The sequence below is a fragment of the Simochromis diagramma genome, unplaced genomic scaffold, assembly GCF_900408965.1.
Source record: "Simochromis diagramma unplaced genomic scaffold, fSimDia1.1 OVJJ01000692.1, whole genome shotgun sequence".
In the NCBI taxonomy this organism is placed as follows: domain Eukaryota; kingdom Metazoa; phylum Chordata; class Actinopteri; order Cichliformes; family Cichlidae; genus Simochromis; species Simochromis diagramma.
This window is the reverse complement of record NW_024387485.1, coordinates 641,089-665,431: the sequence shown is the minus strand read 5'-3', so window position 1 is coordinate 665,431 and position 24,343 is coordinate 641,089. Positions and strand designations below refer to the sequence as shown.

Sequence of the window (24,343 nt, the reverse complement as noted above, 5' to 3'; positions counted from 1 at the left end):
AACAAGAAATCTCACCTTGATGAGAGAAAAAAGTCATTTAGGATTGTTCTTTAATAAGCTGGTGTTGAGCAGTGCCATCCGGATCGTAGTCACATTATCACTTCTAGGAGTGCGCCTCAACAGGCGAAGATTGCTGTGCTTCACGCCACCTCTGAAGGTCTGCATCCAACACCGAGCAGGTAGACCGAGTGGGCATGCTGGCCGACATGGCGAATCAGCCTAAAGGTAGACCAGTCCTGGAAGGATGGGGAGGAACTTAAAATATCAAGGGTAACATAGTGGTTAATCACTTCGTGTGACCTTAGGTAGGCCTTGATGCGTTCACGGATACCGCTCCGTTTACCCTGTCTCCTAGGTCGTTTTTTCTGTAGGGGGGCAAAAGACAGGTGGCGTGGGAAGAATATCCATCGAAAGCGGGGGGAAAGTCCCTGGTTCCCAGCGTACGTCTGGCGTTTGATGGTTCAATGGTCGAAGATTCAAAAGAGTTTGACGATCATAGGCAATTAGTGCAAAAACAGCCAGGAAGCATACATAAAGCAAAACGGCAAGCAGTACTCAGAGCTTGGGGAGACGAAGACGGCCTGGCGTACACACTGGCGCCATCTTGGATTCCATCTTGGATTCGCTACACTAATAAGATATTCTGTAAATGTAGCCATAAATGAAGCTCGCAGTCACTCAGGCTCATTGGTGGTATTCTTTACAGGCAGTCTTTTTCTCCCACTTTCAACAAATGAATCTGTTCTTAAAGCCTATTGATGTAGCACCTTTCACCTTATCAACGGTAACACCTTAATATTCCCAGACAATCTGTCCTGTTAACAATATATGGACCAAACAATTAACCAGTCAATCCTGAGACAGCAGTGCTATCATCTATGATGGTTTCAAACTGAGTTTCCTTATATTTCTCCAGACCATAAATCTTTATTTAAATGTCACCAAACCATTTAGCCGTTTCATGGAGTTATACTTTTAAAATAGTGTTCCAGCTTCTCCGTTTATGTCTGTCAGTTAGCTAGCTCAGCGGTCCCCAACCTTTTTTGCGCCACAGACAAGTTTATGTCCAACAACATTTTCAACATTTTCACGGACTGGCCTTTAAGGTGTCGCGGATAAATACAACAAAATAAAACCAGTACTGGTACCAAAAAAAAGAAGATTTATTCATAACACACGGGAAAAGACCCAGGGAAACAGAGTTAACGATAAAAACGATTTAAAAAAATAACACTAAAAACCCTGAAAAACATAAATTTCACACCCGAGCCTCAACTCTCGCGGCCCGGTACCAAACGACTCACAAACCGGTACTGATCTGTGGCCTGGGGGTTGGGGACCGCTGAGCTAGCTAATAAAATCTGCTAGCAACAGTTTTTCAGATTACCACAAAAACAGGACTGAATCTCAAGGTTCAAGGTTCAAGGTTCTTTATTTGTCACATGCATAGTTATACAAGTATAACACTGACATAACATATAACTATAACATATCTGACAGCAAGTCAGAGTAGAAAATGTTTTCCTAAGGTTGCATTTTAAATGAGTACTGATATTTCTCATTATTCTTTTTTGGTGTTGGCGTGCTTCCCAAATATGGGCTAAAATAATGTAAAGTAATGCTAACACGTTAAATCACCAGCTTTAACAGGTGGTCTGAGATAATGTCTTTATTAAACACACATCCTCCGAGTGAAAACTCGGAAAATTAAATGAAGAAATGATCGTTTACTCATCACAGCTAACTAGAGCCAAACGTGACATTGATCCTTTTATCTGACCAACATCAGAGTCAAATCCAGAGTAACAGGAAAACCTTCAACCAGTTAAGAGCTGTTAATTAAGATCATCGATACTGGGATTCTTCTACACTAAAATGTGTCTCTACACTATATACAGTATGGCTTCTATTCCCAGGTACACATACGAGTGTGGTCGAACACAGTCCACATTTCCACCATTTCTACTCTCGACATGCAGAGTGGAGGATATAAAGTCTCTGGATAAGTACATTCTCCAAGTCACTTAGGAGGACCAGTAGATCCTGATCTTGGTCGAGTCCAGACCGGGTGCCCAGGCCTGGGTATAGCAGCTCTTGACTGAGACCTCCTAGCAGCAGGCTGTGGAAGTCCTCCCTGTCCAGGAGCTGATCCATGTTCTGCAGGAAGAATCCTTCACAAAACCTGCAGAGTTCAGCTCCTCCATGGTGCTGCAAGTGCAGAAGCTGAGTCAGTGTCTCTGCGATAATCCATTTTATATATGATGTTGATATAGGAAATTTTTCCTTGGAGATTTTTTTCGCAGCAACATTTATGCAAACAGTTGTTCCTTCTATTATGATCTTGAAATTCGAGTCACCATTAAAAAATACAATAATTTTTACACCTAAAAGAAAATAAGGCTCGAGTTTTTAGTTTCACAGCCTGAAGCATGAAGGTCTAAATAGAACATGGTCCAATCAATCAAATGTAATATGAGAAATCACAAATTTTGCCTATTCTTTATTTTATCTGTACTCTAAAGTAATAAAGTGAGAGAAACAGTTTGTGGTGGAGTTTATACGAGTCCTATCATCAGGTTCTGTAACTGCCCATCAAAAGGCAACAATCCAAAACTTTACCTGAGTTATGTTTGATCAGTCTCCCCTTCAATTTCATCTTTTTTGGGATATTTAGATTTGCCGTGGCTACTACTACTGCTACTTTTCATGGCAGTGCTTTCATATGCAGTCTATGGTTTGAATAAAAGCTGTGTCCCAGATATCTAACTGTTCTCATTAGAAACAGGAGCTCTTATATGTCAGCTTGTGTGTTTTTACCTTAGCAGCCTTGTAGATGCTGACAGCATTGTCCAGAGTAAGGCTTTGCGACAGTGACATTTCACAGCGTCTTTGCAGACCTCGGAGCTGGTAGAAAGTGGCCACTGGCAACAGCTATGAGACAGATACCAAAGAGTAAACCATCAGTGTACTTTACACTATTTACAAAGCTGGATATGCACACACGTGAGTGGTGAATACACATTAAAATCATTTGTGGATGTGTACTTCTGCCACAGTAATAACCTGATCGCTGCTCCTGTCCAAAAAAGCACGTTACCAAAAAGAAATGTTTGACTGATCTGCCAGCAGAAACAACAGAAAATAACAGACGCCGTCTAAAATATTTGCCCCGGTGACAGAAGTAATGCAAGAAGTCATAAATAGTTTAAACCTACCTCACAGTCAGTGGCTTAAAGAGATTCATCTAATGAAACACAAACCAGTACAATCCATAACAAGCTGGAAATCCTAAAAAAAGGCCCAGACTGGAGCAGGCAGTGACTCACAGTCTGTGGGACGTTTACCTTCAAGGCTTCAGAGGGAGACACAGACAGCCCCTCAGTTCCTCCACAGTACAGAGACTTCATCATCATCTGCAGGGAAACAAACAGCCTTCATCCACCTAAACGTCTCAGTCACATCTGCACCGAAGCACAAGGGGTAAGCTAGTTCCTCACCTGGAAGGTGCCGTAGGTCATGTGATTGATGTGGACGATGTTATCGGGGGAATCTGCGAGCAGCTGGCGAAACCTGCCAGGACAGAACGCACATCAGGACACATTTCATTCTTTAAAAAGGCGGTGACATTCGAGGCCACTTGTTCACATAAACTTTCTAAATAAAGTGTAAGAGCTGTTCTGAAAGAATTAATGATCAATAATCACATTAAAATGGATACTTTCTCTCATTGGTTATCATAGCACACGGAAGCTCACTGAGGAATGCCTCCTATTAGTGGATGAAAGGTTCATTTCTAGGTAAGCAGTGCTCAGTGCCATTTGATAAAATGAACATTTAAAGTTTGGTTCTAAATCATGATGTGTCCGGGTGTGGTTGGTGGCTCGGCTGCAGGGGAGGAGTGGAGCAGCAGGTTCAGGGTGTGCTGTGTGGGTCTTCCCTATTTCAGTAGCAGCCGGGCCGGAGAGAGAGGAGCTGCTGGAGCAGCGTGCGCCGGAAAGTGCCACGAATAATAAAAACGGATTGTATCAAAATAAAAGAAAAAGGCAAAAACACACCCACGGAGCCGTGTCGGGTCACTCAGTGAAGTTACACGTGCTATTTAAAAAAAAATAATATTGGATCCATTTCACAATGTTGATATTTTGAAATTGATCTCACATATTGTGAGAAGAAACAATTAAGGTATAATTATTTTGTATTACTCAAAGGTTTCATGAAAATACAGTTTGGTGCAGGTTAAACTGCTTAGCGAGCAGTACTGTGGTGAAGCTTACGGCAGTGCAGTGTTAGAATCAAGGGCGGCAAGCAGCAACCACAAACAGGTCAGCTGATCACAGCCTGTATGCAAAGACAAAAAAACTGCTGAGGCGTATTTGTCTTATTTCTAAATTATTTTCTTCCCTCACACTGGTCCAACCTGCCAAATCCCACTTTACTGGATCTGAACACGTCTACTCCAATACATACGTACATCAGAATATTTAGTGTAGTGGACAGGTTCCTCTGTTATGAATTAAACAAAGCTGCTTCACACCTTAGGTTAATTTCACACTGTCAGCACTTTATAGTGTGCTTAAGTGTTTTTGAGTCAGCAGCATGTTTGGAGAGTCTGTTGGGGGATTTCACTTATCATAACTCTTCTAGACGAGCTTTGCTTAAATAAGAGCTCAAAATAACTTTACACTAGAGCCATGTGCAGTCCCTCATGTCCTTCTCTGTCTGAATTAGAGCTGTAGAGTTAATCATATTAATAATATCTGCTCTCAGTGACATCATACAGATCCAAGAGTAGAAAAACTGTGAAATGTAGCGTTTAGAGGAGTCAAAAGCTTGAGCCGTTAGCTCACCCAGACTTCTTATTTACACATATACCCTGACCTCATTATTGGAAATTTAACTACTTACAATTTACATGTTATGCAGTTTCTCCAAGCATTGCGTGCACGAGCCTGTATTCTTGCATTGTATAGTCTTTTTGCTACATGCCCTTACACATTAATTTTGTTTGCATTGACTAGAACATGTCTGCAGCCTCTTATAGGTTAATAATAACAGGCATGTCAGTCAGAGAAGAGAGATGATACCTGTCTGACGCAGACATCAGCAGCACTCGGTGTGCAAAGAATGGGCGCCCGTCCACCATGAATGTCACATCTGACATCTCTTTGTTGTTCAGAAAATGAATATCTGAGCAGAGACAACCATGTAATCCTTCATAAGTTGGTCAAATGTAACATGTTAAACATTGACACTGGCAGGAGGGGAGTGTTACCCAGCTGTGTGGACAGAGTGACGTCCAAAGGTGGGACCGGAGGAACGGGAGACGAGCCGTAGCAGAGAGAAAAGACAGTCGCCAGACGCTTTGTTACCACGTAGTCCTACAGAGAATAAAACAGAACAGGAGATCATCGTAGCACTGACCTCTGCACATTCAGCAGCACACATCCACACACAGTCCTTTATATATGCTGTATTATATAAGAAGACTGATGATCCAAACTCTGACTCCTCCAGTGGTGAAGCATCTGCGGGAAACATAATAAACCCCAAATTTTCCCCGAAGCATCCATCAGCATGTGAGTATGACACTGATGGATGTGTGAACGTGGTTCACACTAATCCCACTGCTGAGTGCTGTGATGAACTTTACTGAGAAATTACCAAAGAACAAACAAGTATGTAAATAAATGAGAAAATATTTTTATAATATGGTGTCATAGTTTGAACAGGTTTGAATTTCAGAATAGTCCCCATTGCAGGTATAAATGTCCCCAAATGATTGGCTCTTTGTACCTTTTCAAAAGTGTGGGAGTGGCCGGGAACCACGCTTCGTCACGTTCTGCAGCAGTGTCATTGTGACACACAGTTTGTCTTTCATGCATGGGAGCAAAAAACCAACTGAACTTCCGCCACCTCGTAGAGCTAGTAGATGTTTGTTGTACTGGGCACAGAGTGTGACACCACTCTCTAAAATCTGTTTAACAATAAAAATGTACCATCGCTATTTTTCAAGACAGGTCAGGAATCATCATTTCTGTTTCTTTTGTTTAGCTGCTCTGCCTCAAACCCTTCATCCGCATTTCCATGAAATTATGGAAAGACAGGAAAATCCACATAATCAGAGATGCAGAGGTGCTGAGTTGTACCTTGGTGGTCTCCAACATGCTGAACATGAGCGGGATGCCCGTGGAGAGAAGCCCGGGGCTGTAGTCCTCCGTCCTGATAGAGGTGAACTCTGTGAGGAGGGAAATGATGACATCGTCCCTACACAGCTGTTGGGCTCTGAGCAGAGACTCTAACCAGATGTGCAGCCTCCAGGGGACACCTGGAGAGATCAGCGAGAGGGAACCAGGGAACGTGTTTGAGGTCTTTGTGCAGTTGGAGCCAGAAGCAACAAGCTGTTAAACTACTCTGTTTTTCCCCACCGCTCTCTGGATCGCTGCTCATCAAAGCCAAAGGAAATAGGAAGCTGCAGGCAGGTGATTGCAAATGTTCCTTTTATAAAGACGCTTTCAATGCAATATATGGAAAACCACCAAGTTTCCTGGCATCATACAAAGTTTGGATTTTGAATGCTTTTGTTAGTTCATTCAGTTTATTTCACTTTCATTTGTTGAAGCACACAAATACAAAGAGAACGTGCACACCTCATGGACAAAAAAAAGGGTTCAAATTTATATTGAAATTCGTGCTGTCAGCGTTAAACGCGTTAACGAGCTAACCGTGCTAACGCGTTTAACGCTGACAGCACTAGCTGTCACATCCTCAACTTCTTTTACGTCTCTCAGCGCAATCTTAGCATATTCCTGCAAATGGTCCGTCGGGTTATTGTCTCCCCAGAAACACTTCCCTTGTTTTTTTTCCCATTTCCGTTGTGTTTTATGTGCTTTTGCAGCGTTTTTCTTATTGCTGGTGTGTTCTTAAGTTGCAGTCCGTTTGGCCTCTCAGGGCCACCGTATTTGACTCTACTAGCTGAGTTCTCGGAACCAGAGAGCTGCTTCATGTAAGCAGACAGAATGTATTTTTGGACTGGTCTCACGTTTGAGTCTCAGCAGCTAATCGCTTACAGTCCATCACATCCCACCTGACTATAAAAGAAAAGGTTATGAATTGAAACTGGTTACTTGGAGATTTATTAAACCGATAAGTATATAAAAATACTAGATAACAGTTTTAAACGCTCGCTGTTGAAACATGTTTTCTTTGTTTTCCAGATTGTTCTATATGTCGACACACCCTCCTGTCAGATTATAATAACTCTATCAAGCAGTGAACACTTGAGGTAGATTTTCATGTCCCAGCAATGAGCTTCATAAATACACCTCTGTGCCTGCTTCTTGGTACTGTGCTAGGGCTGCACAATAGGCTAATAGTTTCAATGTGTTCACTTCACTGGACGTGTGTTTTTTTAATGAACTAATTTTTTAATCAATTTGATTTCATTCGAGCCAATTAAAGTAACAAATAAGGTGTTACTGGGCTCATTATGAAGCTCATGATGAATCTCTGTCTGATATTCATGGATATTTTCATCCTGAGCTTTGTAATAAAGGACTGTAAATCGCACATTTTGCTCTCCTTTGATTTCTTCAGCATGAATTTTTTTTTTTATCTGTCACAAGTTTAAAATTAATTACGCACATTTCAAAATTATACCAGGAGCCTGCAGTGCATATGTATTTACTTGTTATTTAAAAGTCGATTACTCCAGTTCAGAGTTCCTCAGTTTGACATCACGTGCTTACCCATGTCTCTGAGCTCCATGGTGACGTCCAGGTAGCCGTGCTCCGCGCTGTAGTAGGCTGCCTGCTGCAGGGCCTTCATCCTGTTCTTACACAAACTCGGAATAATGCTTGGGGAGTCAGGAGCTAGAGGCTGTGTTGAAAATTGTAGTTCCTCTTCCTCCTCATCCTCCACTCCTTCAGCCAGGATCTCTTCCAGAGAGAGGATGTCCTCCTTCCTGTGCTGTGGCTGCTGCAGAAGCCTCCTGAGGATGTTTCTGCAGGTGGAAAGGACAAATGTGTTGCTATATATGTGTGAAAGAGCAAGGTAAAACAGGAACTGGAAAATGTGGAACTTTAAGTCTCACCTGTGCCCATGTGCTGCTGCATAGCTAAAGCAGTTCATGTCTTCATACAGCGGTGAATTCCCATGATGCACTTTGATCAGAGGGTCTGCTCCGTGAGCGAGCAGCAGGCTAACCATGTCGTAGTAACCTGAGAAGATCGGATGTTCTATTGGTGGATCCATTCGAAACATGTGACATGTGACATGTGAGACATGTGACCACGAGGCCCCTCATAGAGCCTAAACTGGCAGCCCTGTCAGTATACAAGTCATTATTCTGCTAAAACATCTACTCATACAAATAGTTTTCACCAAACAGTCAACCACACGAAAACCTCAAAATAGATGTTATATTGTAACCAGTTTTTATTCACACCATTGTAATTTATTCTTATTAACAATGTGTTTCTGATCAAAAAGGTCCACTTTGGTAAAGCTACAGTTTTGTCAGTTAACTTCAGATTACACACATTAAAATGTTCAGCAGAATGATACCTGCTGCAGCAGCTAGCTGTAGTGGTGTCTCAGCTGAGCTCTCCTGACTGTCCAGCAAGGCTCCACCCTCCACGTCTGCACCGGCCTCCAAAAGCAGCTGCCAGCATGAGAAACACAATACTGTGAGAGACTCATTCAGTCAGACCACTGCAGCAATTAAAATGCTAATTTCAGTAGTCCAGTGAAATGTTTTTCTGCTGATGGAGTCTGTTTGAAGGACTCACCTGAGCCACGGACAGGTGACTGTGAAGCACAGCAAATGTTAAGGCCACCCAGTGCCGACTGCCTGGGTAAACAGACGGATGTCTGGCAGAGCTGCCAGGGACCTGAACATAAAGCACACACATACTTCACAACCTGTTGTTATGCAATGAGGTTTTACCTACACCACCATCACTCTTTACCTGCATGTCCAGGTGAGCTCCGGCTTCAATGAGCATCTGCACTAGTGCCTCATCTCCTGCTGCTGAGGCGTACATTAGAGGGCTCATTCCCTGCAAGAACACATAGTAGGTTTTGTTTCTTTTTATTTATGTACATAATTTAGATACAAAGTAATACAATGGAAAACACATCAGGAGACAGAGGAACAGAATGACATCCACCAGTGCAACTATGTACACATGATATGTAAGATGTATTTAAGATTTTTAAAATGTTAATGATTTTGCATCGTGAAAATAGATACAGTTGTATCTCATTATTTGTGCACAAAAGAAGAATCTACATTTTTACATTTGTAGATCGTAAATCAATGCAAGACAAAACAAACGGACTAATGCATCGTTTGGCTCGTAGAGTCAGCTAAAATGAGCAGATCACATATAAAAACACATAATCATTTTAATTTTGCAATAATGAGCACTGGACAATACATGTCATTACAGTAGATGTCTTTCTCAAAGGGCTGGAACTAACTTTAAGGAAGTGATACCGCCACTGTTATCTTCTTCCATCCATGTGCTGAGACAATGCAGAGCAGCTACCTAAACTCTGCTACGACAGAGGTCCATGATCCTGTTATTACGGTTACTGTTATCTAGCATATGATAATGTGACTACTCTGAAGAAGAAGCCAACAAATCAGACACACTTCAAACTCTATAAATCTATAAAAAAGAGATCTGAGAGCTGAGACATCATCATGTCAGTGCAGTCAGACTGACAGAGTCACAGCTTTGTTGAACCAATTATTCCTTTAACCTTAACTAGCAATGACTTGATGAATTTCTTCGCAAATAAAATTGTAACCATTAGAAAACAAATTATTCATAGCTGTCCCACAGCTGCTGATATTAGACTCTGTCTCCTATGAATCTATCTGTATACTGACAAAGGTATCACATTTATCCAGCAGAGCTCTTCTGACCTTACTCTGATTGGAGTCTTCTCAGTAAATTTTTAAGCAGTTTTCTGAATTACATTTTAAACGTATAAACCATCAACCTAGTATCTGTTCCAGTCACTGACACACAGCTGCACTCACCTGATCGTCTATAGTGTTGACACCTTCAGCTCCTAGAAGCCGGGCGGCGTGGTGGAGCAGGTCTGCTCGGCCACACGAGAGCATCCTGAATCCTAAATCCAACTGGAATTTAGCCGAAGCAGCTTCTGCATCCAGACATTTAAACAACTGGAAACAGCACTCTGGCCTGCAGAGTAACACAGTAAAAAACGGGTCATATCAATTTAACTACTATCTGCACGGCATTTTTAGAGAACATCCACCTATTAGAGGACTAGATGCTGCTCATACTGATATCCATAAAGCTTGTTTTGATATTCAGGGTTCCTGATTGGAGGCTTGATTTCCTTTTCTTTTTTGTGGTCACTAGGCAGTCTTTCTGTACCTGGAGGATCTAAGGCATCCTTTCAATACAGTCTAGTTGAGAAGGTTGAATAATGGCAGACAGGTTGGTAATCAGTCAACTCCTGCTTTGACAGTATACACGATCAGTGGTTTTATTCTTTGGTGTCCTACCTCAGCTGCCTGGGCTCACAGTCTAGTCCTGGCAAAAGCTGTCTGGCCGCCTGTCTGACATCATCACTATCAACCAATAGGCTACGGCGATGTTCAGCGTGCACCACGGCAACACGGATCCACTCCATGAGAGGAGGGAGGAGCAAGAATGGCCTGAAAAAAGTTTAACATAAGACAGTATAGAGATGGCCACACACACACACACACACACACACACACACACACACACACACACACACACACACACACACACACACCTCTCTCTGCTCAGTGTCATGGTTGGAGGGTCAAGGTTGGGATTCTCCAGTGATTCCATCTGTGGGCTGGACAGGAAGTAGTAGAGTGTGCGGAGGGCATCTGGAGCCCAGGATACTGGCATTTGATTGGCTGAAGAAGAGTGGCTGATGGAGGGACTCGAGCTTCTTAGACGCTGCATGTGGTGCATTGCTCGACACACCAGATCACCTGCAAAAAGACGGGAACCATCATTTCCCACCACCACGGGCTGTCATATTTCAGAAATTTCAGAAAGTTTATAAACTTAATATATTTGTATTTATGTCTGTTTTATGGACAAAGAAAAAATGTAAAAAAAAGAAAGAAAGAAAAACAACAGCAATAATGAGGCTGAGATTATTTACCATAAAGCTCATACAGTTACAATTTAATTTGCATTATTTTTCCCTCTGATCTGCCATTTACCTGCTGATCCAGTGTTTTTGAGTTATGAACCTTCCAGTTTTGTTGACATAGTGGATCACAGTGGGTCTGTAATAGTCAGAGTTCTGGAGTAACAGAGTACATGTACCAGCATTATGTATTTAAAAACACAAAATATGAGTAACTGTATTCTGTTACAGTTACCACTTAAATAAGTGATAATTAGAATACAGTTACTTTGTTAAATGCATTACATGGCGGTCATTTCCTGTTTCATATGTTAGCCCATCCCCTCTCTAATTGTGGTAATTCCACGCATTGCAGGAAGCCCAAACAAAACACGCAATAAGAGGCTCTAATGTAAGCGTCCTGTTAATGTTGGTGGCGTCAGTTACACAATGGACCCGGCGCCAGCACAACAGAGCCAGCAGTGCACAGGCAGGAATGCATTTCTTACTGACCGTGCAGCCAAGCTGCTCTCAGCGTCAAAAGACTCCAACCTAAAGAAACATCTGGAAATAAGTTCTTTTTAAAAGCTAACGTTAGCCTACTGCAGCTAGCTTGTTTTAGTTGTGGTAGCTACCTGGGTTATGTGCCAGATAATGAGGTGCGGTGGCCTGCAGGGTCTGAAAGTGCTCTTGTTATTTGGACACAAGCCACAGATTATGGAACCAAGTGGCAGCTGGCAGCGAGAAACGCTGTGTCCCAGGAGTCCGACGTCGGTCACAGTTTAAATAAACACACACAAAACACAGGAGCCTACTGTGCTGACTGACACAACACACACGTACTCAGCTCTCCAATGCTGCCAACGCAGGTGGCAAGGAGCGCCTGCTCCAACATCCGCAGCTCCAGCTGGATGTAGGCATCTTCCCTGCTCTCTGTGTATGGGCTGATGTGGGCTGGGAGTGACAGCTCACCTACAAACACAAAGAACATTTATGAAGCTGTAAGTTTTTAGCCAAGTTTCCTGCATAAAGGTGGGAGTTGGTTTGTTGCATCACTTTGGCCTATGTACGTGGTTGGAGAAGGTTCTGTCTTCAGAAACTCTTTGCCAGTTTTAAACTCATCACTGCAACGTAGCATTACAAAAGTATCATTCAAAAGATACAACAGTTCTGAACGCACTGCAGCACAAAAGCTCTCTCATGTTATTGACATGATGCACCACCACTTCAGGCCATCTGCTAGTACGATGCGATGCACTCACTCTCAAAGCCAAGCAGCCACTTTAGAAAAGCCCATACAGATATACGCCAACACACACACAGACACACACACACACACACACACACACTCGTAGATCCCTGACCATTGTGTGCTTTTGAATCGGGGATTTGCTGACTCGTAATCTTACGCACAATGGAAGCCACATCACTGATGACAATCTGCAAAACCAAAAGCCCAACAGAATACAAATCCAGCTTTAGTGAGGCATTCACAGTGATCATGTGTGGAGACATGAACATGACTGACCAGCCAGGACAGATGGGGATGGTGAAGTGGGTGTAACCACTGGAGCGTTTACAGGTACTTAGTTTTCAAGTTCAATTCAATTCAGTTTTATGTATATAGCGCCAAATCACAACAACAGTCAGCTCTATATTGTAGGGTAGATTGTACAATAATTGTAAGAGCTAGCTAGAGTAAGCTAGCATTTTCTGCATCCTTACTATACACCAGTGTTTTTAAAACTTAAGATCCAGCAGATTTCACAGTCAGAAGACAGACAGATCTTCATCCTCTTTGACGCCTTCCCTGCAGATGGCGGCCCCTCCCTGAACCTGGTTTTGCAAAAAGAGGTTTTGGGGGTCTTTTTCTCCCCACCGTTGCCAAGTCCTTGCTCACTGTGAATCATGTAATTCCACTGGTTCTCTCTATGGTCAGATCTTTAGCCTTGACACGACCATAAACCACAGGTGTCGAGGGCCGGTGCCCTGCAGGGTTTAGATGTGTCCTTGATCCAACACAGCTGATTCAAATGGCTAAATGACCTCCTCAACATGTGTTGAAGTTCTCCAGAGGCCTGGTAATGAACTCATCATTTGATTCAGGTATGTTGACCCAGGGTGAGATCTAAAACCTGCAGGACACTTGAGGCAGTATACAGCTCAGTGTATTAGAGACAATATTCACCGTACGGTGTGGCCCAAACCTCATCCAACACCTCTGGGATATACGGGAGCTCAATGTTAATCAGACTGTTTATCAGCCTGAGCTGATTCATTCCTCTCTACTGAAAAAACATCTCTGCTTTCTAAAACCAGGCCTGGCCAGAAATAAAGAAATCTTTGGTTAAAAAACGGACTTGTGTAGGTGATAATCGATGCTCATTACCCTGCTATGTTTACAGACAGGAGACAGGGTGAACAGGCATCTATTCACTGGTGCACAACAGAGGACCAGTCTGCAGCGGACAAAGCACAAATCACTGTTCTCTAATACCGACCCGTGTAGGACCGACCCCCCCTAAAGACACGCCTGAGCTCCTGTTCCCAACACTGCCCTGCTTACATCCAGAATCATGAGTGATTAAGTCATTTCCTTTGACGGTCTCCTTGTGTGTACCTGCGGCTCAGTGAAAACAGTGCTCAACAACCCTCGAGCCTGCAAGCACACACTGTGAGAAAGACTGAGTGTATGTGTGTGTGTGTCCCAAATGGAGAGAGAGGCTCAGTCCCCGGCCCCGAAAACAACAGCTCTTTTCTGCTGCATGGTATAATACTGCAAGTGTTTGGTTGAGACAACAGAACCAGAGAGTCAAAGGTTGAGTGCGTGTTTCAGTGTGTGTTTGTGTGTAAGGGTTTAAGGTTACAATCTCAGTCCCGATCCAGACTAAACCAGGAGAGAAGGAAATAAATTAAAAAGAAAGAAAACCTCTGCAGTGCTGTGAAAACGGGTCAGATAGTGACAACATGGAACATTTACATGCAGAAGGTTTTATTATTGCTACAAAAATAATTTAGAGTAAAGACTAGTAACAAGAGTAAGAGTAATGCTCATGGCATCAAAGCAATAGAAACTCAACAACATCCAACTGGAATCATGTAGGCAGACCTCTGTCACCTTCTCACTGTGTTTATTCACCACTCCCCATTTAGTCATGAGTTATTATTAATCTCTGGCTCTCTTTAACAGAGGGTCTTTATCCTGTCTTCCTTCTCTCACTCCAACCAATCGCAGCAGATGGCCCCGCCCCTCCCTGAGCCTGGTTCTGCTGGAGGTTTCTTCCTGTTAAAAGGGAGTTTTTCCTTCCCACTGGCGCCAAAGTGCTTGCTCATACGGGGTCACATGATTTTCAGGGTTTTGTCTGTTGTATTATTGTGTGATCTTTACCTTACAACATAAAGCGCATTGAGGCAACTGTTGTTCTGATTTGAGAAAACAGGGAATCACAGATTGTTGCTAATCAAATAAATTAAGGCTTTTTTGAACTTCTGTTAAAGTCATTTATAACCTGTTGCTGTTCTAATATTTTGGGACTACATCACACTAGAGTAAAACTAGGATGTCAACTAGCTGGGAACAAAAGGTTACCTGGTGATCACATCTTCAACCAGCAAAACTGTGGATGCAGTCGAGCCTCTGCATCTAAAAACTGAGTCAGTAGTCTCGAATTCTTTCTAATAGTCATCAGGGTCAAGTTTAAGAAAATGATCTTATTAATCATTTTAAATAATTTATTGCATAAAGGCCTTCTTAAGTATATCTCTCTGTTCATACTTTGGTTCATTAAAATAGATGATAAAGGCAGAGCATGCTTTTTGCGACTGACAAATTGTAATCAGACCATTAGGCATGCTTTGGATGTAAGATGCATCCCTCACTTATTTGGCTTTCATTCTACTAAGGACACGGCGTTTCATTTCTTCTGACTTTTCTCAATTTAATTAGCCAAAACCTGTACCCCAGTTTAAATAAAAGTTAATAACTGGCTGTGGTATCCATGGTGTCAGTGTCTCCACTATAGCACTGCCTTTTTTACCTTGACCTGTTGGTCAGAATATTAGAGAGATGGATGCTTAACCCAACAATGTAGACAAGAGCCTGCAGCTACAGAAATATTATAACCATGGAAAAGGGATTTTTGAATTCACACAGTTCACCCAAAAGCACCAGTAAGTCACTTGTTTGTGTAGTATACAGTATGATAATACAGTACAGTACAATACAGTATGATCCTAAACAATCTCAGTGTTTTAAGCAGAGGTCAGAAGGTCAGTCAGAGCAGGGGTTAGCTCAGTGTTCATAACATCAAGGAACCTGAACAGACTGTTTAAAGTCAACTTATGGTAGAAACAATCCGTATCAGGACTTTTATGATATGATCTCTGTTTCACATGGAGCCAACATGACAACACTAATGGAGCAAACATGAAGAAGCTGCAGAAACAAGATTCAAATGGCACAGAAACAGAGAATCCTGTGCTCTTACTTGGGTGGGATTAAATAAAGCCTCCGCTCAGAGAAATGTCAAACACACAGGCAGAAGATGTTGTTTTCGTAGTATAATCTGGTTAAAACCTGCAGGCCGCATGTCTGGAGCGATTCTGTGTTGGCTTGGGGCAATGAGCGCACAGAGCCAGGAATCAGCAGCCATGAGATGCTGTTAACAGCAGAGCAGAGCTCCAACATCCAAACGGCCTCCTGTCACAAAGAAGTTTACAGTTTGATTAAAGCTGGTCAGGACAGAGCCGTCCAATGTACTCGACCTCTGGTTAACCATTTACTTTGGTGCAGTTGTCCATAAAATGCTCCTGCTGGAGCCTTCCTTCGCTCTGTGGTGGAGCTCACAGATTGTATCCTCCTGCTAATACAACCCAAAGTAGCCAAGCCATTAAACATTAAACCACATTTTCCTTCTGTTTTATAGTTTCACATAAAGGCCAGATGGAGATGACATTAAGTGACATTTGGTAGCCAATGAGTGTTGGATTACTCCATGTAATCTGACCCAGCATCAGATACTGTCTCCAGCTGGCTGCATCCACTTCCTCCTCAGTCATAGCTGACACACACACACACACACACACACACACACACACACACACACACACACACACACACACACACACACACTCACACACTCACACACACACACACCAAGTTTACCAAACATTTCAAGTGTTCATTAGTAATCTTTTTTTTTGTTGACTGTTTTATCCTTTACACTTAGTTTTCTTTTATGCTTTCATATGCAGTTTCTTTTGCTTTTGTGTTTTAATGCCATTCAACTTGCTAGCTGTTTTGGTACCTTGCCATAGCCCTCATCCTTCTCTGTTACTTCATCCTATTCTCTTGCATGTTAAGCACTTTGGTACACCACTGTTTTATTTATTTTTTTTATTTTTTTATTTTTTTTTGTGTCCCGTTTGGATCTTTAGCCGTCAGAATTGTTGTCTTAAGGCCAAGAAAGATGCCAAGTGGATTTACTTTACCAAGTGGATCATCATGGCCTTGCCATATTGGTCCATTTGATTGACCTTTATTATAATTATGAATTTATTTTATTTTCAGTTGCTACAAACGGGACAGACATGACTGGGGGATAAGACAGGGAGAAAGAATGAAAGAAAGAGAGGGAGAGAAAGAAAACCAAAGGGGAGAAGAGACGGTGAGAAGGGGGGGAAGAAAGAAAAAAAGAAAAAAAGAAAAACAAACAAAACACCTGGATCACCTGTATGGAGAAAAAAAAAACAGAAGAGAAAGCAAACAACAAAGAGCAACATAATAAAAAACAGCACCATCACAATAAACTAGCTAGCAGTAGATAACAGTAGATACTAAATAATAAACGATATTGTGCAGCACGCAAGATAGACAGCGCACAATGTGCTTTGAGGCAGCAGCCAAGAAAGGTGTAGTCCGCGTCTGTGAATACCCGTGTGCACACCTGTGTGCATACCTGTGTGGATCAGCATGCTTGTATTCCAAAGGTTTCTCCATGTAACCACCAAAAGGGGGGGAACCGTGCCACCCTCCTGGGAAGAGCTGAGTATAGCCCCAAACGAGAGGTCACCCAGCAGCTACGGAGCAGAGGCCAGAGGGGGTTGCAGTGGCGTGCCCGCGGGCTCTGCCGGCAGCCAGCTGTGCCAGAGAGGACCGAGCTTCAGGCCCAGAGGCCAGAGGCCTGCGGACATCCCACCCCCCCGGAAGGAGCCCAGCCGGGCCACAGGCGCCAGGCCCCACCAATCGGCCACCAGGAGTGAGCCGGTACACCACTGGTTTTTAAATGTGCTATATAAATAAAGTTTGTTGTTGTTGTTGGATAATGCTTCAAAATATCTGCCCAAAGATAGCTCCCACGACCTTGCACAAAGGATTGTGACATCACTAATAGTACTGATTACAGTAATATTTGGTTGTTGAGATCCTGCCTGTAGAGCTGACACAGTAAATAAATCTAAGTCAGCTTTCACATAACCAAAGCGTTCTTCAGGTAAGCCATCTTTGTTGGTGACACGGCAAACACCATCATGACCGGGTGCGTCTGCTCTCTGAGCCATTACCAGTTTGCAGCAGAACAACTGTAACCACTGTAATTCATCTGCGCCTCTTTTTCTGTTCTCTGTCATCCTGCTCATGACCCAGAAATCAGCCTCATCAGTGCATCGTGTTGAAGGACGTCAGAGTTATTCAAATATATTTGGAGGAAAGAGGAGAGTTACTGAAGGATGCTCAGGAGTAAAAATAGTTCACTGATTTTTTTAACCTACACAGAAGCAGATGAAAACTACAGATGTCACAAAGGAAGACAAAAAAAGCCTCATGTAAGGAGTTCGCTCTGAGCTGATCTGACAACCATGTGTGGTGCAGTGTTAGCCTAAATCTGCTTTCTGTTGTATTTATTATGAGCTGTGTCTGTGGATGCTATCAGCAAGCTGTCTGCAAACAAAGTGGAAATATTTGCTCAGGTTTCACTGCTTTTCTTGCCAGATCAGGAAGAAGACTGTGGCTGTTTGGACCAACTGTTCCTATTAAAGAAAGATGCATTTATACAAGTGTGTGTGTGTGTGTGTGTGTGTGTGTGTGTGTGTGTGTGTGTGTGTGTGTGTGTGTGTGTGTGTGTGTGTGTGTGCGCGTGTGTGTGCGTGTGTGTGCGTGTGTGTGCGTGTGTGTGTGTGTATGGGTCAGAGGCTAACAGCACTCATTCATTTACTTTCCCTGTTCGTCCTCATTTGAGGGTTGGGACTGTTCCTATTAAAGAAAGATGCATTTATACAAGTGTGTGTGTGTGTGTGTGTGTGTGTGTGTGTGTGTGTGTGTGTGTGTGTGTGTGTGTGTGCGTGTGTGTGCGTGTGTGTGTATGGGTCAGAGGCTAACAGCACTCATTCATTTACTTTCCCTGTTCGTCCTCATTTGAGGGTTGGGACCTGTAGTATCCCAGCGTGTTGCAGGCAGTTTGAACATATAAGGGAAACGATTCAATTCAGTGTCATTTATATAGTCCCAAATCACAACTCTGTTTCACCAGGTGTGGTCACTAGGTTCTGTAAGCATGCTGTTGTTGAGCCAATATTAAAAAGAGCGGTTTGGATCCAACACAGCTTAAGAATTATAGGCCTATCTCTAAGCTTCCATTATTGTCGAAAATTCTGGAAAAAGTAGTTGCAGATCAACTTACCACTTTTTTTTAGAAAAACATGAAATTTATGACAAATTTCAGTCGGGTTTCCATAAAAGTCACTCAACAGAAACCGCAAAATTAAAGTCTCTAGTGACATTATGATGTCAGCTGACTCCGGAGCATCCTCAGTCATGGTTTTGTTGGACTTAACATCTGCCTTTGACACCGTTGACCATACTATCCTGATTAACAGGCTCCGGGACATAGTCGCTGTATCCGGTCTGGCTCTGGAGTGGTTTCAGTCACACCTCTCCAACAGATCTTTTAGTGTTTTTGCAAATCAGTTTATGTCACATTCTAAGGATCTGACATGTGGGGTACCACAGGGTTCAGTTCTGGGTCCTATTTTTTTTCTCCTGTACATGTTACCTCTAGGACTTATAATCAGGCAGTTCCCTGAGGTGTCTTATCACTTCTATGCTGATGATATTCAACTCTACTGCTCTTTTAAGCCGATGGAAGTCCATAAACTGTCCTCTTTAATTAAATGTTTAGCTTCCATTGAACAGTGGCTTGGTGACAACTACTTACAGTTGAACTCTGAGAAGTCAGAAACATTAATTATTGCCCCCGACAACCAGATATCTCTAATCAAACAGCATCTTGGTTCTCTTGGCTCAACTGTTCACCCGAGCCTCAGGTACCTTTTTTTTTTAAAATTCTGCCATGTCCCTAGAACAACACTCTCGACAGTTCATTAGGAACTGCCTTTTTCAGCTAAGAAACATCTCCAAACTGCAAAATTTGTCTAAATCTGAGTTAGAAATGGTTATTCATGCTTTTATTTCATCTCGCTCAGATTATTGTAACAGTCTGTATCTTTATTTGAGCAACAGGAATCTTGACCGTCTCCAGTTAGTCCAGAATGCTGCTGCAAGGCTTTTAACTAAGACACGAAAAACGGAGCACATTACACCAGTTTTACGCTCATTACACTGGATTCCAGTACATTTCAGAATTCATTTTAAAATCTTGGTACTGATTTTTAAAGCTTTGAATTGTGATGCCTCTGCCCACATTTCTCATCTTTTAGAACCCCACACTCCCTCTCGCAGCCTGAGATCATCTAATCAAAGGCTGCTGGTAGTCCCACGAACTCGTTTTAAGACCAGAGTTGATAGATCTTTTAGAGCGGTGGCCCCCAGGTTGAGGAATGCTCTAACTCCATCATTGCGTTGCTTTAATTGTATTTATTCTTTTAAAAAGCAGCTTAAGACTCATTTATTTAGACTAGCTTTTAATTAGATTTCTGCTGTAAGTTTGATTGTGCTGTTTTTTTAATGTATATCTGTTTTATATTACTGTGAAGCACTTTGTGGTTTTTATCCTGTGAAGAGTGCTATATAAATACATTACGGTGGGAAAGAAAAACTCCCTTTTAGCAGGAAGAAACCTGACAGAACCAGGCTCAGGTAAGGGTGACCATCCGCTTGGGATAAGGGGAGAAGAGTAGAGATTGTGGAGATACAGAAATTCTTTTATTGCTGCCATATAATCTGCATCATTATAATTGCATTAATAACATTCTTTACAGCATTATTTCATTTAATAACATTTCTTACAGTATTGATATTGCATTTGAGGACCCTTCCATTATGTTAACTTTTATTACAGGTACAGTTAGAAGTATTTTATACATATTGCATATCTGTGCTTATTTTGAGTTGATGTTCGGTTCATTAAGGGTCTTAAGCTTCACTGGCGTGACTGTCCAGGTGATACATGCTGAGGGAAACTAGAACATAGAAGGATAACTGCAATGCATGCTTACAACACATATAATCTAGGAATAGGCCTGAGCAGAGGCACAAATGTTCCCAGCTTCTTGTTGCAAACCTGTTGCATTTTACTCTACTTGGCAACAGACGACCAGAGTCAATAATTAGCCCCAGAGACCCTGAGGGCTTGAAGTTTATTACCTTGTATGGAAGGTGTTATAGAAAAGAGAAGTTCTATGTCTGCTTATAGCTATTAAAGATGTACAAGATGTACGATTAACTGTGACTAATGTCTGGAACCTATTTTAATCTGTCATTGACGCCATGGGGGGGCGTGTACCCCACTGCTTTATAAGTGTCCACAACATGTATTTTGGTCAGAAGACATATGTTGATGTTTTCTCCGGGCTGTTAATAAACTCAACGTTTGATTGCACTTTTCTGGGGTCTCCGTGGTTTGCGACACTGCTCTCCATTGATCGATTTCACGACAAGATGAATGATAACTAATGATGAAACGCAGGGTGGTGTATAAACACACAGTGGGTGAAAAAAAGGTAAGTGAAGAGAAAAAAAAGACAGTGCATCATGGGATGCCCTCACCAGCCTCGGCACAACCAAGGGAGGATTCAGGGTCACCTGATCCAGCCATAACATATGCTTTATCAAAAGAAACAAAGTTCTAATCCAAATCTGTAAAAACGTAACCGTCTGTCTCCCGAATTCAAACATGAAGCTGTCAAGCCTCAGTCCTAGCATTCATGTGGATCTTGCTTTAACATGTACCTCCCACTTAAAAGCTGCAGCCGATCAAGCACACCTAATGATGGCAACAACACTCTCCATCAGCAGCACCCTCCCACAGCAGGAGCAAGGCCACAAAGACTGCTCAAGAATACAATAAAGAGCCCAAGGAATTAATCTGCCCTTCAAACTCGAGGCCGAAAGCATCTCTTGTCAATTTTGTGACATAAGATTCATGCAAACTTTGCTCTGTAACACTTCCTCAGTTGCTCATTGTCCATGCTGTGATTATTCAAAGGCAAAATATGTTTAAGAAGAACAAAGCTGACCTCAGTGAGTCTAACAGACAGTGTTTCCTACTTACTACCCAAAATGCCTCTTTCCTGTCTGAAGGATTTTCTAATTGCTCTCTCTGTGGTGTTTGTAGACTTCTTAAGCTTCTGGTTCTTATTATCGGGACTCTGGAGAGTTCTCAGCAATTTAATGCCATCATCAACTCGTCTAATCTGTAACACTACCCAGTTCAACAGAGGACCGAGTAGGAAGTCAAGGTTTTTCCCCTCTGTAGTGAGGTCAGCCTGTGAAGATGTAGCCCACAACCGTCAGTCACAGATGCATGTATGCATGTATGCAAGTCCTGGCACTGTACTGAAGAAGAGTTTTTTTTTTCAAAGACTGATTGAAATAACAAAAGCTGGCAGGTTTTCATCCAGACATCTTCCTCTTTCTCACAAGCTGTGATGTGAAAGTGTAACAGAGAAAGAAGAGGAAATATCACATATTATAAGATAAATGTGACAAAAATTTGGAAAGAGAAATCTCAGCAGAGCCTCAGACTAGCCTCAGACTAGCATGCTACAGCTGGACATAGTGTTGTTGTCTCTCTCTCTCTCTCTCTCTCTCTCTCTCTCTCTCTCTCTCTATATATATATATATATATATATATATATATATATATATATATATATATATGACTCCTATAACAACAGAGGTCAAAAGAACACTGCTTCACTGTGACTGACAGTGAAGTAAGAGCTCCAAAACAAAACAAGTCCTAATGGACAAATCGTTTTGTAACCAGATGAACATAATTATAATAAAAGTGAACATTAGATTGGAATGTTGCACAAAGAACACATTGTATCCACTGTATCAGAAAAAAAGGTGTCAGAACCTTTTTTGAACTTTCTGAAGCATCGTTTGTGGATCTGCTGGAAGGTAACTTGGATGAGTTGGTTGTTGTAAAGCTATTTCTTATTTTGGATTTTCTGTAGTTGTCATTTTTCAATCTAAGGTTCTTGACAGGGGAGAGAAAAACAGCCTGTACATGTGCATATAATACCTGCTTTAAACTTAAGCGATAAATTAATAACATTTGCATTTTGATCCTTTTTTGTCTTTTTATTTAGATCAGAATTTTTAAAGATCTATACTTTATTAAAAGTAAGGTTCAAAATCTCGTCATGAGGTCACTGAACTCACCACTGGCATTTTTGCCACATATGAGATGCTCGTAGACCTGCAGCAGCCCCCACAGCTCTGCGTCGTTGCTCACAGCTCCATCCAGCAGCTCGGTGGTCACCGGACCGCAGATGACCCCGTCGATCTGCCCTCCCTCCTCTTCCGCGGTCAGCCTCGCCGCCTGCAGCCCACGTCCTGCCACTTCCTCTGCCAAAGTTTCGACACAGGCTGTTAGGCACACTGCAGCGTACTCGTGCACACGAACCGACACCCGCGTCTCCACCATCCACCTAAAGAAACGGCCCACGGAGAGCGTGAGGCCGCAGCGCGAGGACTTGCCGCGCTGACGCGCGGTGTTGCCTGAGTTCATGCAGTACAGGGACACCGCCTTCACAGCAGATGAGATGCACTTCTCTGCGAGACCCCAACTCAACACCAGCCTCACTGCGCTCTGCACTTCCAGCCGTGTGCACCGCCTGTGCAGCTCACTCAGCCGCTGAGCCTCCCGGGAGATGCGCACCAAAGCTCTCCGGAGCAGGACAGAGAGCCGGTGGACCGCTTCCCTCGTGTATGACGCACGCGTGCGGGCAACTTTACGCACAACTTCCAGCAGCTCCTGTTCGATCCAGGGATACTCCTCCAGCTCGGGCAGAAAGGGGCATTTCGTTAGGATATCTATCACGTCCTCCGGCAGCGTGCTCACAGTGTCCCAGCTACCGTTTCTGCTGTACAGGGAGCCGGCGTGCTGCCAGCAAGGACCCCGGTGAGGTGTGTTCAAATTTGGCTGCGAGTGCCCCGACCTGCCCGAGGACAGGCTGAGTGACGGGCAGTTCTCCCCCGCCATATAACCCGAATCCAGGCACAGGCCCTCTAGGGTTTTAATCAACACATTGTTGGACATGATGTGGAGCTCTTTACGCACAATAAAGAACCCAGCTAGTGTTTACCATTCCAATTTTGAGCCCCAGTTTAAAGAAGAGAGGCTCCTACATCCAGCTGCCAGAAACACACAGCTGTAGGAGAGGCTGTACCAAACCTGACCGCAGTTTAAAGAGGGACGGAGTGTTTTACGCACAAGCGACCAATCAAACTCGAACTCACAGTCCTGCCACAACATCCTTTTCACCCTGCTCGTCAGCACCTCCCTGCGGCTATAACTACGCGTGATTATCTGTGGGTGTGTTAAAGTCATTGGGAAAAAAAGTCTGGTGTATGATGTTCACATTAAAAACTACGCTGGACTAGAACTCCTTTTCACCTCAGCTGTTTTTACTTTCCAAGTTGGAAAAGCCCAGATGAGACATATTTTGTTAAAAGCCAGCATGAACAACACGGAAGCTGAACTGTATTTCCAAAAATGTAATTAAATTTGTCCTCTGAGACAAGCAAAGACCTTATTCAAAGCTACGAAACCTGAGGCCTCTGATATGATGCAAGATTTCACCATAGTCAGGTAAATTCATTGTTAACCACGAGCTTTCTATACAACGAATGTGGCTCTCTGGGGTACACCACCATTGTAACTTATGGTGCAATCAAACAACACCCTATAAGCAAGCACTTTGCAACAGTAAGAGAAAAATTCCCTTT

The 24,343-nt window shown here is 42.8% G+C and overlaps 1 protein-coding gene across 1 annotated transcript; it reads right to left on the bottom strand.

The window, feature by feature from the left end:
* Positions 1-1,270: 1,270 nt before the first annotated feature.
* Positions 1,271-23,794, bottom strand: LOC120724527 (ankyrin repeat and BTB/POZ domain-containing protein 2-like). The gene is made up of 17 exons (XM_040016758.1): positions 22,775-23,794; positions 11,995-12,123; positions 10,801-11,008; positions 10,544-10,696; positions 10,049-10,214; positions 8,967-9,056; positions 8,787-8,888; positions 8,563-8,659; positions 8,090-8,216; positions 7,746-7,999; positions 6,147-6,325; positions 5,273-5,378; positions 5,085-5,187; positions 3,498-3,570; positions 3,345-3,413; positions 2,818-2,931; positions 1,271-2,208 (listed from the first exon to the last, which is right to left on the bottom strand). Exons 1-17 carry the CDS (start codon positions 23,652-23,654, stop codon positions 1,963-1,965), a joined length of 3,096 nt encoding a protein of 1,031 aa, XP_039872692.1. The 5' UTR covers positions 23,655-23,794; the 3' UTR covers positions 1,271-1,962.
* Positions 23,795-24,343: the final 549 nt, after the last annotated feature.